We start from the raw sequence: 16,249 nt of genomic DNA on the forward strand, positions 1-16,249 counted from the left end.
GTCACTTCTGCAGAATGACATCCCAAACGTGGCTGAGTTTATATCCCCCTTGTACCTTTCAGGCGATCTACGTTGCCAGGAACCCCAAGGATCTTGCCGTGTCCTTCTATCACTTCCACTTCATGGTCAACACCCTCCAGACCCCCACATCGTTCGAAGAATTCCTACAGAACTTCATACATGGCGAAGGTTGTAGAGTTCACCCAATGTATAACACTGCTGCTTAGTGCAACATATTCACAAAGCAAGTCTCGTGTTGGAAGATTACATGATAGGGTGTGATTGTTGGCACTGATCATGGCAGCTTTGTGAAGGGACTTTGTCAGAAAAATATCCATCATGATAAATACAATGCTGCATGTACATTTAATGAGGAAGGGAGGGGGTACCAACCTCCTGGAAGTCTTGACCCATTAGCAAGGTCACGTGTTTGAAATAGTGGGGCAATTCACAAGTCTATGCTTACCTGAGATGTATTCCTGGTAAAATAAATAAAGTGAAAGTGAAATAGCCCTGACGATAGTCATAGATATCGAAGATTCGGCAGTGATGTGTAACGTATATGTTGTACGTGTCGTGCCGTATTGTGTTGGTAAGCTACGTAATGATTGTAAATGTTCAACCTTCTGTTTACCCTGGCAAGTGAGCAGGGGAGCATGGCACGAGCACGTACTTGGCTGGTGGCAGCACAAGGACGACTCAAACGTTTTGTTCCTCAGATATGAGGACATACAAAAGGTACAATCTGCAGTAAAACTTTTCTTGAAAATACCGTTAGCTCTTTACGGCCCATTATCAACTTTCTTTTATCTGAATTAACTATTTACGGTAAGGCTGTTCTTCGTTACAACGTTGCTTACCCTAAAATATTTTGATTTTCATGTAGAACACTCGGAAGCAGGTGGAGAAGGTGTCAGAGTTCCTCCAGTGGCACGTGACCCCGGAAGTGATAGATAAGGTCGTTGAACATAGTAAATTCAGCAAAATGGCGACCAATCCTGCTACAAACAAGGTCGAAGGGAAGGAGGTCAAGGCCGGGATATTTGACACGTCCAGGGGCACCTTCTTAAGGAAAGGTAATAGCTTCCTGTTGTAGACAATGTTTAAGGTAAAGGTCCCTGACTTAAACAGTTCCTATCTAAACCAATACATACCCACATAAACTATCATTTGGAACCATGATCCTCCTTATTGAATACTCCACTCCTCCTTTGCAGGAGTGGTTGGTGACTGGACGTCTCACTTCAGTGATGAACAGAGCCAATGGTTCGACACATTTTACCGGGAAAAACTGGGCCCAAGTGGGCTTAAGTTCGACTTTGAATGATATAGATAGAATAAAAAGGTGCCCCCAAATATTTTTTTTAGTCCAATATCACGTCATGGCACCAATCTGAACATCCATGTACGTTGATTTTGTTTTCGGTGTGTCCCATTGCTTGAGTGTCCGTTGTTATTTGAACAAGCATAATAGCTCTTTCCACGTGGTAAGCACGCATTACGTTGTGCTGACAGTATTTTAGTTTTCCAAGTGCTCTTTCCTGACCACAGTGCTGACTTTATCTTTCTGTCCCAAGTGCTGTTTTCCTGTTCCTCTCTGTATCTTCCTGCCCAAAGTGCTGAATATTTCCCTGGCCCTGACTATATTTCCCTGTCCCTGACTATGTTCCCTGTCCCTGGCAGTATTTGCATGTCACTGGTACTATGTTCCCTGTCCCTGGCAGTATTTGCATGTCCCTGGTACTGGCTATGTTCCCTGTCACTGGTGCTGACTGTGTTTCCCTGTCCCTGACTATGTTCCCTGTCCCTGGCAGTATTTCCCTGTCCCTGTTAGTATCTCCATGTCCTTGCTGCTGTGTTTTCCTGTCTTGGGTACATATATTTCCCTGTACCTGACAGTTTTTCCATGCTTCAGCAGGTGCTGACTGTTTCACTGTCACTGACTGTGTTTCCCTTTCCCTGGTGCTGACTGTGTTTCCCTGTTCCTGGCTGTTTTCCTGCCCTTTGTACTGGCATTTCCATGCCCCCAGTGCTGTTGTCCTGTCCTGGGTGCTATGTTCCTTGACCTGACAGTGTTTCCCTGTCCTTGGTGCTGACTGTGTTCCAACGTACCTGGTACTGACTGTTTCCTCATCCTTAGTGCTGTTTTCCAACCCAATGTGCTATGTTCCCTGTCCCCAACTATGTTTCCTTGTCCCTTGACCAGACAGTGTGTCCCTGGTGCTGATTATGTTTCCCTGACATTGACAATTCCCTGTCCCTGACTGTATTCCTCAGTCTCTGTTGTTATACTATGTACAGCACTTCTGCAAATTAAAACCACTGTGAAACTTCCATTTATCATAGCATACTTAAAAGCATCTATAGTATACAGTTTGTAACTCCCTTTTAACATTAGAAATTAGACACATGAAAGAGTCTGAATAAAGACACAGGGCACAAGAGTGGGGACAATTGGGTGAGTTGTTTTATTATAACAAAGGGAGGAATGACTCCCATAGAAACACTTGTACCTTATCATAAACATTTCTCTCTCTTTGTACATATAAAAAATTAAGTTGTGGTCAGTATCAGAAGAGGCTCAACCATAAATTTGGGCTCAGGTCTCAAAAGTTTCAGACTTACATAGAAAAATAAGTGTTGTTTTCGTAGGTATGGACTATCCCAGGGAATTCAGACACCACTCCAAGAAATCATCACTAACCCCCCTGCAAAATGGTATGTTCCCATTTATAGCTGCAATTCAGAATGAGCAAAAGCTTGTATGGAGGATTTGAATTTTCCATGGGACATTTGAATTTTAACCCATAGGCTACAGGGGCATATGTCCTCTTTGACCTTTTGCTGACATGCAGTTGTAAGGTTAAAGGTATAAGGTGAACAACCTGAGAATAGACGATTGCATCACATGGTGTCAAAGGCCATAGGTTATGACCTACACCTGACTTGGTTGTGTGCAGCCATTCAAATGTGCCCATGGAAATTTATGAGTACAAGCTTGAGTGTTACTTTCATCAAACAATGTCTATTTTCCAGAGAAAATAGGATGTTTCTGAGGTTTTTGAGTATGTATGAGGTTGTCTTCATGTTTCCCTGCTGAGTATTTACAAGGCGGTCACAGGTGACCTCTTGGAGAGGTACATGCAGTACAATGGTCACTCGCTAGGTGCTGCTGCTGGTCAGCTTGTCAATACAAAATTTTTGTCTCCAAAATCCAGCAGCAATTCCTAGCAAGTAGGCCCATTTCTTGGGAGTCGCAGAACTCAAGACAGCTCATTGCAAATTGTGTGCAACTTATCTCCACATTTCACTTCCATTGGCATCATCTAAGAATATCTAACAGCATTGTGTTCTAATATTCAAATGAAATTGTGTTCTAACAGAATTATTCCCTTATTTCTTTACCAAGTCCAATACTTAAACGTATACATGTACATCCAGAACATGTTTTTTTACATAGCTCCAAACTGCTTTGGGGTCAGAAGTGTTGAAGTGTCACGTGTTCCATTGCTAACCAAAATGCTATCATACGAAACCACTTTGAAATGCTGTAGCGTAATTTTCACGTGACAAAATAAATAAACCATTTTGTATTTTGCCTGGTTGGTGTGTTTTGATGAGCCACAATGCACACTGCCCTTTCTCAACATATACAACACCTCCTTTTGCAATTTTCCGAAACTGCAGAGTTCTGAGACTGCCCAACTGCCAGTGGAGGGGTTGTGTGTTCACACTAATGTTGGCCATCTGCAGCGAGACACTGTTATATTTACATGCATGCTTCAAGCCTGTGGTATCTTACCGAAGCAGGACCCACACAAAACCCTGTTTCACAGGAAAAATATGTAGAATTCATTGAAGCAGAATAATCAGCACTGCCCTACTCCCGGACATTGACATTACCCAGAATTCAATGTAGAAACAGAGTTTTGTGTGGTCAATGGTTGCTATGGCAATGAATCACCATGGCAACCCACCTTGACTTTCACTCATCAATAAATTAAAACAAGACATCACCATGGAGATGCTATAAACATGCATTTTGCCTCGCACTATACCATGTAAGGGAGTCTAGATTTAAAGTCCATATAATATAGTACACCCTCTCTAGTCTTGCTAGTGGGATGGGGATTTCTACATTTGTACAACTCTGCCCACCCCTACATCTGCTCTCAGTTTCTCTCGAATTATACTCCACAAAATATTAGCACATACCATTCTTAATTAGGGGTTGAAAGCAGATGTTGTGCAAACGACATAATGGGGTTTCTACATTTTTTGTCCTCTGTACAATGATTCAACAAGCTACATGAATAAATTATAGTTCACTAGGTGTGACATGAGCTATAAAATACTACCTGTTGGCCTATGACTACCAACTAAGGATTGAATGGCTAATACAAAATAATACAACCGCTTGGAGGTAGATGCAAGAAATGTGGAAGGTGTCATAGGTCATATTAATTTGAGGTCTGTATGAGAATTGGTTATTTGGAATCAGATGAAAGGTATATTGTCATTCCGTGACCGTGAAAATTCTGAACCAGGTCCAACTATCAGGACGTGATCGTTTTGGTGAAGTTGTTTCTTTCTACGTTGCGGCGATATTCTTCAAACATCTACAAACCAAGCACAACGCTACATAGAACAAAACTACTTTGGCTTGAGAAGACAAAGAAATGGACAAAACACCACCTTTCCATAAAACCTCACTGTACATAAAACTTCTTCTTTTTGGCATAAAATCTTCACTTTGTGTTCAAAAACTACTTTCTTCTTCTTTGACATTTTAAAATCAGTGACCTAGCTGACTTCTTTTTCTCTCTCTCTCTTTCTTAAACCCTGCACCCCTCCGGAGGAAGTGGTATACCCTGGATATAGTGTGTTCGTTGACCACATATGGAGTACCACACTCGTCTTAACTATTTTCTTCACAGAAGCCAACGATCACTTACTCTCATGACCAGCAATAGACACTCTATTATACACTCTGTTCCCTATTCCTCATTTTACAATGGATGCTCATTTGACAACTGACCTTAAAAAGTTGGTTTTCTTTTATCAAAAACTTTGGAATTTGTTATGGATGAATAATCTCTGACTTTGGTTTTATAAAACTCTCAGCTCAAAATGAATATTAAACACACAACCAGCTAAAATCTCTCCGATGGAAAGGTGGTGCGGCAAGATACTAGTTTAAAACTACCAATGGAAACAAGGATTCTTTTAACAGCTGGACGACAGGACGGACAATCGTTGCATGACTGGTAAAAAGGTGCATGAAATGATACTCAACATAATTCAGGGCCATACCACATGTGAACAAGATGATAATGGTCAAAATTTGTTTTGCTGCATAAGTGCAGATCCCAGCTGTAATGGCACAAAAGACAACATCCAGTTACATTGTAGTTATAACTCTCAGAATCCTGACCGATAACATTATCACAAACATTATCATATTGGCTGATAACACAAGATATGGCCCTTCACAACATTTCCTTATACCTTCTGGGTGCTACCATTTATATCAGTACACAGTCACTCACAGCCTCCCAATGCACAAGAACTTGCAATAAATTATGATAATAAGGTAACATGGATTAATTTACATATAAAAAGTTTAGTAGCAATGTGAGAGCAGAGAAGCCAACCTAGACCCTATATTATCACATATGTATGAATATGCAAGACAAACAGTAATATTCATAAGAAAGGAACCCACCAATACTTTACATGGCAATCTACTACTAGAAGTGTGATGTCATAAAATGTTACCCTTCATGACATCATCATACATATAGTATTACGTTAATCATTCTGTGATTGGCTCAAGTTCTTATCCAATGGGAAGCCATTTCTCAGGAAGTCAAGTCAAAGGTCCCGTGTTCCCATTGGTCTGACATATTCAGGTCATGCAAAAGAAAAAGACCCTGTCTAGTTAAGTCCAAATATGGCACTAGTTCTTCTTCCATATTTGGTACAGCTAAAACTCCCTGAGAAGAATCATCAACCTGAATATACCAAATTCTTATGGGGGTGTCTAGAGATCTGCAAGGTATACAAAATACAATGTAAGTATATGCAGGTACTAGATGTGGGCATTTTGGCCTGACTTCCAAACTGGCAAAATAAATCTCTTGTCCTTATTTTTGGATGAAGTATTGGCAACCATTTGGTATTGTTGTACTTGTGGTTTGACTTTCCTTTGCCACAAACTAGAGTTTTGTTTTGGCAAAAACAGAATCAATACAGGAGGGCTTTTGATTAAGAAGTCTGATTTAACTCAGGGAACATGCAAGTAGTGTTAGTTTAAGAGTTGCTTTGATTTTCCATTTTTTAGGCAATTAACTAATTTTCTTTTGACATAATTTTCAAATTCATTTCATACACTCCTCCTGGTGAAATTGATTAGACACTATTTTCTGGTTCAGATCGTTTTAAATGTCATACAATTATTGATCATAATTGCAATACAGCTACACTTTAGCTCTGTTTTAAAATGTTAAATGTGTTTAAAAGGTGATGCACATGATTGACCTATATTTTACATCAGATAAAATTCACTATTTGTCATACATTAGTTTTAAAATTGATCGCCTATCAGTCTGCTGGAAGATTGGATCATGCCATTAGATCAAAGGGGATGACACAAATGGTAGAGGAGGAAAAAACACTTGGATAATGGGAAACGTAATAAAGTGCCAGACAAACCAAACTACATGAGGTTGGCTTTCCCGCTTTGGATAAGAACACGGCCTCTACAGACTGTACAAGAGTATGCTGCTGCCCCCCCTGGGAGAAATATGGAACATTCTGTATTTTTACTTTACTTTAGAGAAGTTTTTTTCCTTTCCATTCTCTGTCAGCTCAGCGCTGTAAACCACTGAAATCTCAAATTATGGAAACATTAACTTGCTAATCATTAAGAAGTCCAAGTTCATGTATTTCTGACAGTGAGAGGCAGACAGCAGTTATAATAGAAACGGACTTGGCCTTGTGACCAAATGGACAAAACCATGGTGCACGTTTACACTAAGCTACTATCTTGAGTGCTGATGTTCACTGGATCCCTGGAAATGTGCATGGCAACTGCTTCCTGCTGCCACGGTATAACATAATGCTACACCTTTGTTTAAAAACCTTACCTTAAAGTATTGATAATTCAGTAGCTACTACAACAACAGTAGTTATATTATACACCTACCGGTACTACATATTACAATACAACAGGTAACCAAGTACCCGATGCACTATTACACAGCAGGTCACATGACCACAGTGCACATGTACACCATACCTTGTACCTGATGTACTATTACACAACAGGTTACCTGAGGTAGCGACGTCTTACTGACAGTGACTGAGGCTGATGGGAAGGGTCGTGCTGTCAACGAGGTAGAGGTCATGCTGGATATATGGTACACCTGAGTCTGAGGTAGTTTTTGTTCTTTGAGTCTTTTTTTTTTGTTATATTGGCATCTTGACGGCTAACCCATGCCTGGCATAGGAGTTCACTTGAGGTTGAAGGTTGTAGTTCAGAGGTCAGAGAAACTCAGAGGTTACGCATTTGGGGGGTACTTCCACCCGTGTGCCACACCCTTGCCATGTGGAATAATACTGAGCCCTGCTTGGCAAATCGAGGGTGAAACCTGGAGACATGGTGCCTTTCTTTGCTTTCTGCCAGAGGTCAAACTTCATAGTCTATGCCGTGGAGGCAGTCAGTCCCATCGTGGCTGTTCCCATGAGAGAGAGGTACCCTGCGTGCCGGACTCTGACTGAGTTCATGTGGCAAGTTGTGGCCAGAGGCTTGCCCATCGCCCACCAACACAGACTGCCCATCACTGTTGGGCTTCTCCTGCCTGTGCGGTGGTTCTGTGGAGCTGGTGTGGCCCTCCAGCCTGTCTGGTGTGGGGCTGGGAGGGCCGTGGTCGCCCCACATGGATGGTCTGTGCCTCTGTGCTGGGAGGCTGCCTTGCTGCCCTGTTTGCCCTGGGTTGTGTGGTGAGGAGGGGGGCACACCATCCCCCTGTGATGTGTGTAGACCCTGAGACCAGCTCTGTACTTTGCTTTGGAGGGAGTTGGAGGAAGAGGAGGGGGAGTTTGGGGAGACTCGGACGTCGTCAGTGTCGTTCCTGCCGTCGGTCGGCGTCCGGGGCTGCCAAACATCGTCGGTTGAACCAGCGTCTGTCGTCACTGTGACATCCTCAGGTGTTGAATGGGGTGAGGTAGTTGGTTGACCTGAAAGAAACCACAGCACATTTTCATCAGTGGAGACCACAATAATCTCCTGTTTGTTGTGTTTGTTCAAGAAATTTGCTTAAGTCTGCCTTTGTTCAATCTTATGTGGCTTTTTTATGGCACTTTGATCAATTTTGTACTTGTGCTAGGCCCCCTCTATGTCCATGTAAAATAAATAAATAATATCCATATACATGTAGATATAGGGTTTTATGCTTGTTTGGGGGGCATTTGCTGTCTTTTAAGTACCTTAGCTGCAATACAAGATGGCACATTCATGTACATGTAAGTATTGCACCATTAATTCATGAGCTTTATGTCAAAAACAAAAAACTATGACGAACCATCTTAAAAATTGAAGTTAATTTCATCAAATTGTAAATAACTAAATTGATAATAGACTTGTCTGTTGAATAAACAAGAGGGATTCTGAGTTTTCCTACCTGAGTTGGAAGAGTCCTCTCCATTGAGAGGGTCTGCTTGGAGAGGGTCCTCCTCGTCACCATGGCTACTTGAGTAGGAGGAAGGGTGGCCTGAGTCGACCGCCTCGGGTGCCTGCTCACTGTCCCCCTGGTCATCACCTATACCCGTATGAAGGGGGATGTCAAGATCAATACAGGCCCTATCTGGCATCTGCAGAGGGTAGTCCTGGTCGGGTCCATCATCAAGATCCAGATCAAGGTAGCTGGGCTCATGGAAGGATGAGTGTTTCGGGATGGGAATGGACATCATGATCCCATTCACACCATTCCGCGTCCCGCCCCAGGTATCCTCATCACCCTTGCGGTCAATCTTTGGCACTTGCGTTTTGGGATGACCGCTGCTCGCTGGCTTGGTGTGACCGTTCAGGTGTTTGGGCTTCCCTCCAGGGCGGTCTGGGCGCTTGGAGATGACCTTGCCGTTGGCAAGTAGCTTCCCGTTCATGATGACGATCCCGTTGACGTGACCGTTCAGACGCTTCTCCACCTCCTCACTCGGACCCTAAGGGATCGTCAATCAATCAATCAATCAATCAATCACTTTCCAAGAAATGTACTCATGTGGTAATAATTCATGCTGTACAAAAAATAGGATAATCATATCTTTTAAATGGATGGTCTGAAATATCTAGGATTTTGGAATGAATAGCAATTATTACATTCTAACTTACAACTCAAAATCCCATGCATCAGCAGATTACACTGAAGTATACAGTCACTGTAACATGAGATTGACTTAAGCCTTATGCATGTATTGACTAATAGCTGTAGGTTGACGATAATACCATCCTCAAGAAGCCTTAGAATGCCCCATTTTACTTATGAAAAACTCTCACCTACTATGCTACTGTTTCAGCTACCTCAGTAACGTCTACTTTTGTTACATACCTTTGCATCCAGCTCAGGATTTGGGGGCAGGGCTGAAAGCATTGGTGTGTAACAGTCAAGTTCGTACAGGTCGTTCTGGCCACGGATGTGTCCGTTTGGGATGTTTCCGTTGCGGCGGGGGGCGTGTTCACCCCTGTTCCCATGATGAGCATGGTCTCCTCCAAAACAGCACAACCTGGCTCGCCTAGCAAAGAAAAAAACTCTTGTACTTCTAGCACAACTTGAGTCATGGGCATTTTGTATAAAAAGTCTTCAAGACACAAAACAATTTTTTTCTCTTCCCTGCAATATTGCAAGTTGTGGTAAATCAGAGACCATCCTTTCTTCAGAACAAAACTATAATTATAAGGTACTTACACGTATAAAGCAGTTTTTCTTGAGACAGCTGAGACATTTTTCATTGTAATTAGTACATGTGTAAATCCTCCTATGCACTGATATCATACAACCTAAAAAGGACATTCTTGGAGACTGTCTGGAAAGGTCTAGGGAAAATTTCAAATCAGACATTTCCGCAGATGTATCAGACATTTCCTGCTCTACATGTGAGTAAAAACTAACCTCTCTGGGTCTCTGCAGAGAAGAATGATGGCACACAGCATGATGCACACCACAGCGATGGCCACCCCTACGATGATCCCTGTGACCATGCCGTTGCGCTCCCCTTGCCCAGTTCTGGGGTTGTTGGTAACGCCAGCTCCAGGCGTTGTCTTGCCTCCGGGCACTAGTGGGTTGACTGGAGGGAGGGTGAAGACTGACTCAGGGTCGGAGGCAGGTCCTGGTCCCACCTCTGTACTGGCCATCATCTTGAAGAAGTACTCTGTTCTGAAGGTCAAGTTGTTCACTGTAGCGCTCGTCTGATCAGCTGTTAAAGGAGAATCAAATACATGTTTGCTATTGTTTGTCTTTTTTTCACAAGAAATGACATATAATAAACAATGAGAAAAAGGGTGGACGGACTATACCAGTCCCTCCTCAATACAAATTAAACTTGATCAGTCTTAATTTCATAAAGGGGATGAAAGATAATAGAGTAATACACATATTACACATAATACATAGAAAGAAAGAGAAAAAGATCAAATAAGGATCATAAAATGATTAATGATACAAGTTAAGATAAGGACTGAACATGAGCCCATTACAAAAGCCTAATACTAGCTTAAGGTTAATTACTTCATATGCATTTTGGTAGTTGTGGGTTCCGACCCAATCCGGACATTTCAAAAACTTCTTCTTTCTCTACTTGGCACTTCTGAACAAGTTTAACACTTATTATGTCATCTACAACAGTGTGTATTATGTCAATAATTACTTTTCCTAATCTACCAACATCTGAAACTCAAACTAACCTGTTGTCTTGACAGTGGACCAGTCCGTGTCTGGCAACGACGAATCAAACGGCACGTAAAGGATGATGAACTCCTTGAGCTCACCATTACTCTCCAAGGGAGGCAGCCATTCGACGAGCACTGCTGCCCCCGATGAGAGCAGCCTCACTTGAACCTCTGCTGGGGGTCCAGGTTCGGGAAGAACATATCTTACAGTCAGCATTTTACCTACAATTGTTATAACTCGGAAAAATTTTATTCAGCTATCTATCCTTCGTAACCTCTTTTAAAACGATGCAATTTTGTCAATATCAGTCTTTCTTTCATACCTTAGGACAGAAGTTGTTTGCAGCAGTATTTCATGTCTACTTGAAAGCTGTGTCTGTATTTCTCATGAACTAGTAACGTTCCAATGAAGAACGGCCCAAACTGGAATTCTACAGTTCAAACTCTACTCTTGGTCCTAATACCTAATTTGAGCAATCAATATTTTAATTCAGCAAAGTAGGCAAAAGAATGTTGGCAGATTAGATTATCATATTCGTATCTAAGTTAGCAGATCATATAACTAATCAACCTACATAAATCAATCTTTTGACAACTTTTTGCCAACCACTGCATCACTGTGACCTCATCTTGATCACTTTTTAAAGGTAACTCTTACTAACATTACTTTTAGTATCAGTACAGACTAAGTAATTTGTCAAACTGAAAGAACAGAACTGGTCTCTCACTTAAGGGTGTTAACACACAGGTCTCAACCTAGAGTTTTCTTGCCCTGATGCCTGGAAACTGCAACTCATAAGCCACAAAAATGTATACTTACTGCCCTCCTTAGTTTGGCAGATGGAGGCATGAGTGTACTTGCTCTCTGTCCCCTGTCTGCTGTGAGACTTCACGGCAAACTCGTACTTTGTAAACGGTTTCAGGTCGTTAACAATCAGACTGGTGATGTTGCTGCATTGGAGGAGAAAGCAAAAAAAATGAGGCAAACAATATCTTAGCTTATGTGGCAAATATACACATGTACAAAAGTACATTGTTTTACTTTCATTGTATACATAACATGACTGGAGGCACGGTGCTTACTACACGTGTCTAGGGGCATGCTCATTCAAACTTCTGAAATGTTATTTCACACATTTTCAAAAGAAGATTTGAAATTCATTCAATTGGAATTTCTAAAGCCCAATCTGTTAATTTTTATTGCTGAATCTGTTTTTCAGTTTAAGAAGTTTTGATTGTTTGAACAGACAGAGGATATTCTTGATGGAGACACAGGTCCTGGAGACAGCATGGATCCAGCTTACCTGCGAATGTATTCCACCAGGGTGGCATTCTGCAGGTCAGTCGGGTTGTAACGGACCGTGTAGTACTCCGCCTCAACCGTGGTCATCCGCGGTTTGGACCAGGTCACCCTCACACTGGACGCGTTGAGCGCAACCGGGATGACGTTGGATGGAGGCATGGGGGACAGCACTGGTGGGACCACTGGGGGTAACACAGCATTTTTGTTACATCAATGAAGATAAGATGTCAAAAAAGTTCAAATAATCTCAGAATATTGATGATTTTAGATAGCATCAAATATCTTTACTCTGTGACTGAGAAAATTTCTCTATCAGTGATGTATTACCAAAAATTTGTATAATCTATGATTCTATATCTTTGCATAATCTATAAAAAAACTAATCTTTTTCTATATGCAACATCTGTCTTCTGTGTTATGACCTATAAAAGACAAGCTATTTGGTGAGCTACATTGCTCAAAGATCACTGTCATTCACTTTTCCCAAATTCTGAAAGTGTAAATCTGAAGTACTCACCAATAGTGGAGGTCTTCATTGTCTTAATGAGCTGAGTAGCCGTTGGGCTGTCTCCTTTCTCATTCCAAGCAAACAGTTTCACTTCATAAGAAGTGTCAGGCCCTAACCAAAACAACACAGCTCATTAACATTAACACAAGCAGACATAAACTCAGCACCATCAGGTGTCAACATCACAGCTAATCTAAACAACCTTCCACAAGAAGGACAAATCCTGAATAGAAGGTCATTTGAATTCAGCCATTGTATTAGCAGTAGAACAAGTGATAATGGTCAAACATCATTTCTTAGATTTATAGGTTCAAGGTATAACATACATTCACCTGAGTGACTGATTAAAATATTCATGATAAAATAAAAATGTACCTGTACGATATATGTCCAGGGCAAAAGCAAAATTGTAACAGGGTAGGGTTTATTGTCCATGTAATGCTACAGGAAAAATGTTATTTCATCTTAAGGTTCAATTTTGCTACTTAATGTGGTATTATACATGAAGTGCTTACTGAGGCTTCCCAGCAGAAAGTGCTGCAGGTTGCTTGGCAATGCAATGGGTAGATGGTCGATATCATCTTCTCCTGTGTACTTGAGCTTGAAGCCCAGAATCTTCTCATCCGGGCTGAGACTGGGCATCTCCCAGTGGATGTCGATGGCGGTGGAGTTGAGTGCTCGCACTTGGAGGTTGGGCTCCCGCAAGACTGAACAAAAGAAAGCTCTCATTATAAGTTGATCCAAATACAGAAAAAAATGCTCAGGCAATTTACAACCACCTGGCACATGCAACCACTTTGAAACAGTCCGGTTCTATCCGAACGTGTCCTTGATCACCATTCGGCTACCATTTTTCCTCAGTCTTCTGAGTGGTTGCTGAATACAGGGTTGACTGTAGCCTGTAGGTCAATACCTACACAACTGCCTATGGGGAAAAAGGGCTTGTTTGCCTTTGCATTCGAAAGGCTGATGATTAAAAGCCTGGATGAGTCATGTCAATGACTTGACATTGGTGCATACTACTTTCTCTGCTTAGAACTCATAGTCATAGAAAAAGTATGGGAGTTTATTTAACACACACACACGCACATGCAGAAGCACACACACACACACACACCATTAGCGGTACTAGCAGTTTAGCCAACCAGATATGCTGCAACTGCAAACTTACATGTAAACTACATGTCTATTGACAAAACCTCATTTCCCCCTCTATCTCAAAATTCCAAATAAGTCCCTACAAAGATAGATAATTTATACTACAGTGGATTCCAATTATTCGTATTACGCCTTTTTGGATAATTCGGGTAATCGGATAGAATTACGAAATCCCAAAACATTTGCCATTCATTCTATTGTTTAGAACATCGCAGAATTGGATAACCCACGGTCTCAAACTTCGGGTTTTGGGATAGAATTACGTCAGGTCACACAAATTATAAAATGGGAAAATATGCCCTAAAACTCACAAAATGAGTCCAAAGGTAACTAGTAAATGTATGTATAAAGGTGTAAAGCCATGTAAAGGACCGTAAGAAAGTTACATTCCACAGAAAATCTAGCCGATAGCGCTGTGCTAGCGTGCGAACATTTGGAGTTAGGCGCCATTTTGTTAGGTTGCCGCAAGGTATGATGGGCGAACGTCATGGGAACGTCAACACGCTTTTGAGTTCATATTTCCCCTTCAGACAACGTCGAAACTTGGTTTACCCTAAAAAAATGTGTTTTTTCATATCCACTGTCTCATTAATTGAGCTGATTTCGGCTGCGCTGCGTAGATTTACAACAACGCACGTAATGCAACAGGGGTGTGATTTCGCAATGACCTATCTTGCGCATTGAATGGCGGGATATCTCAAACCCACGCGCCGCCATTTTAAATGTTTTGAACGTGAATTTTTTCCGTCTTCCACCGCGAAAGATGTAAATTTCAGAGTAATTTGTGGACACAAGTTATAGACAAGAAGGCCAGGTGAAGAGTTTATCACTCTCCATACCGTTGTTTTAACTTAAAATTATGAAAGTAACGTCATATTCTCCGGCATACGAGCGGAGCCATGTTCGTCTTTGTTTTGGTATGCCGCCAAATTGCCGACGCACGGCTGTGCGAGTCAAGCGTACTTTTCCACATGTGCATTTAGCCACTGATTTGAACTCTTTATTAGATCAAGCATCTCACAGAAATCGCACAGTATCGGAACATATGATTAAAGTTTTGTAAACGGAGTTCCGTATCGTTAGAGTAGTACTGACCTCTATGAGCGTCTGTGTGTTATGTTTGCCTATTGGTTTTCAAAACTACACCCCTCCCCAACCAATGCCGCTAAAGCTGGTCATATAGCCAACTTCGGACTCTAGAATAGGCCGGATAATTGGATAAAATGCCCAGACAAATAGGCGATACAATAAAGCGGATTCCACTGTATTTTTCACCTTCACGTTCATTCTGCTTCATGGTCTTCTGGCTGATGTAATGGGAGCAGGGACCGTACCCCCTGCTGGTGGCCGCCGCGATGCAGACCCTGTATGTGGTGTCTGGATTGAGTCCTTTGATCTCCAGCTGGGTCTGCCAACCTCGCACTTCCTGTGCCATCTGAATAGGGAAAGGGCAGAGAACATGTGTCACGTTGCTGCATTCCTGTCAAGTTTGCATAGGTGTATAATCTACTAGCCACAGTATAAGGTGCACAGGCAGAGATCGGATAAAACAAGCAAAAGGTAATGTATCTGCCAATAACCTCAACATGTAATACATCCATCACTTTGTGCTTGAGAGATCTCTGGTGCCAATCCCCTCAGGTACACTGTGTGCACAGCTTACACTTGTAGACTTGTAGGGGAGGTTGCATTGAAGATCTCTTTCAACAGGTTTTCGGGATGCCAGATATATATAACCTCAGGCTGGTAAAATTATGTTTGCTTAGTAAATGCTATAACGTTATAGTTTGATTATTACCTCGAGATCTTCATCCTTCTCCTTATTGTACTTCACTTTGTAGTTGACAATCTGCCCCTGGCTGTCCTCACGGGACAGGGGCTGCCAGCCTACATCGATGGAGTACGGACTTCTACTGCTCAGCGACAAGATGGGAGCCGCACTGGGAACTGCAACAAAATTGAACAGTATGTTTATATTCTGGTATGAAGCTATTGGTTTGGTAGCTGCATATTGACAGTATGCATTCACATGCAGTCACTTTACCTTGTTGACTTAAGTTCCCCACTTTTCTTGCCTGGCCTAAATAGTAACTGCTAACAGTCCAAAAGAGGGAAGCTTGAGGCAGGTTCTAGGACTTACTGACTTGACGATACTATCATACAGTAGAAGTCGCTTATTAGGGAAGGCCATTTGCCAGCTAAATTTTCCCGACTAACCGGCGTTCCCGATTAAAAGATGTTGCTCGAAATGACCCGAGTGGGGATGGGGGACGGGGGCATCGGTGAACGCATCGCACGCATTGACACAAAGAATACCACACAATAATTTCTACCA

General features: G+C 41.9%; 2 protein-coding genes across 2 annotated transcripts in view; one reads left to right on the plus strand and one right to left on the minus strand.

Moving 5' to 3' along the window:
* Positions 1-5,469, plus strand: part of LOC118411953 (sulfotransferase 1A3-like) — an 8,222-nt gene extending 2,753 nt beyond the window's left edge. The window contains exons 3-6 of the mRNA XM_035814482.1: positions 63-189; positions 644-738; positions 887-1,076; positions 1,218-5,469. Coding sequence (XP_035670375.1) covers positions 63-189; positions 644-738; positions 887-1,076; positions 1,218-1,327 — 522 coding nt within the window. The 3' untranslated portion in view covers positions 1,328-5,469. The remainder of the gene's footprint in view (positions 1-62; positions 190-643; positions 739-886; positions 1,077-1,217) is intronic.
* LOC118411915 (protogenin-like) overlaps positions 2,450-16,249 on the minus strand; it is an 81,804-nt gene continuing 68,004 nt past the window's right edge. The window contains exons 11-21 of the mRNA XM_035814417.1: positions 15,713-15,861; positions 15,190-15,349; positions 13,272-13,463; positions 12,766-12,867; positions 12,250-12,430; positions 11,766-11,896; positions 10,961-11,134; positions 10,170-10,473; positions 9,609-9,792; positions 8,685-9,222; positions 2,450-8,241 (exon numbers count right to left, since the gene is read on the minus strand). Coding sequence (XP_035670310.1) covers positions 7,691-8,241; positions 8,685-9,222; positions 9,609-9,792; positions 10,170-10,473; positions 10,961-11,134; positions 11,766-11,896; positions 12,250-12,430; positions 12,766-12,867; positions 13,272-13,463; positions 15,190-15,349; positions 15,713-15,861 — 2,666 coding nt within the window. The 3' untranslated portion in view covers positions 2,450-7,690. The remainder of the gene's footprint in view (positions 8,242-8,684; positions 9,223-9,608; positions 9,793-10,169; positions 10,474-10,960; positions 11,135-11,765; positions 11,897-12,249; positions 12,431-12,765; positions 12,868-13,271; positions 13,464-15,189; positions 15,350-15,712; positions 15,862-16,249) is intronic.

This window comes from Branchiostoma floridae, chromosome 3, assembly GCF_000003815.2.
Source record: "Branchiostoma floridae strain S238N-H82 chromosome 3, Bfl_VNyyK, whole genome shotgun sequence".
NCBI classification, from domain to species: Eukaryota; Metazoa; Chordata; class Leptocardii; order Amphioxiformes; family Branchiostomatidae; genus Branchiostoma; species Branchiostoma floridae.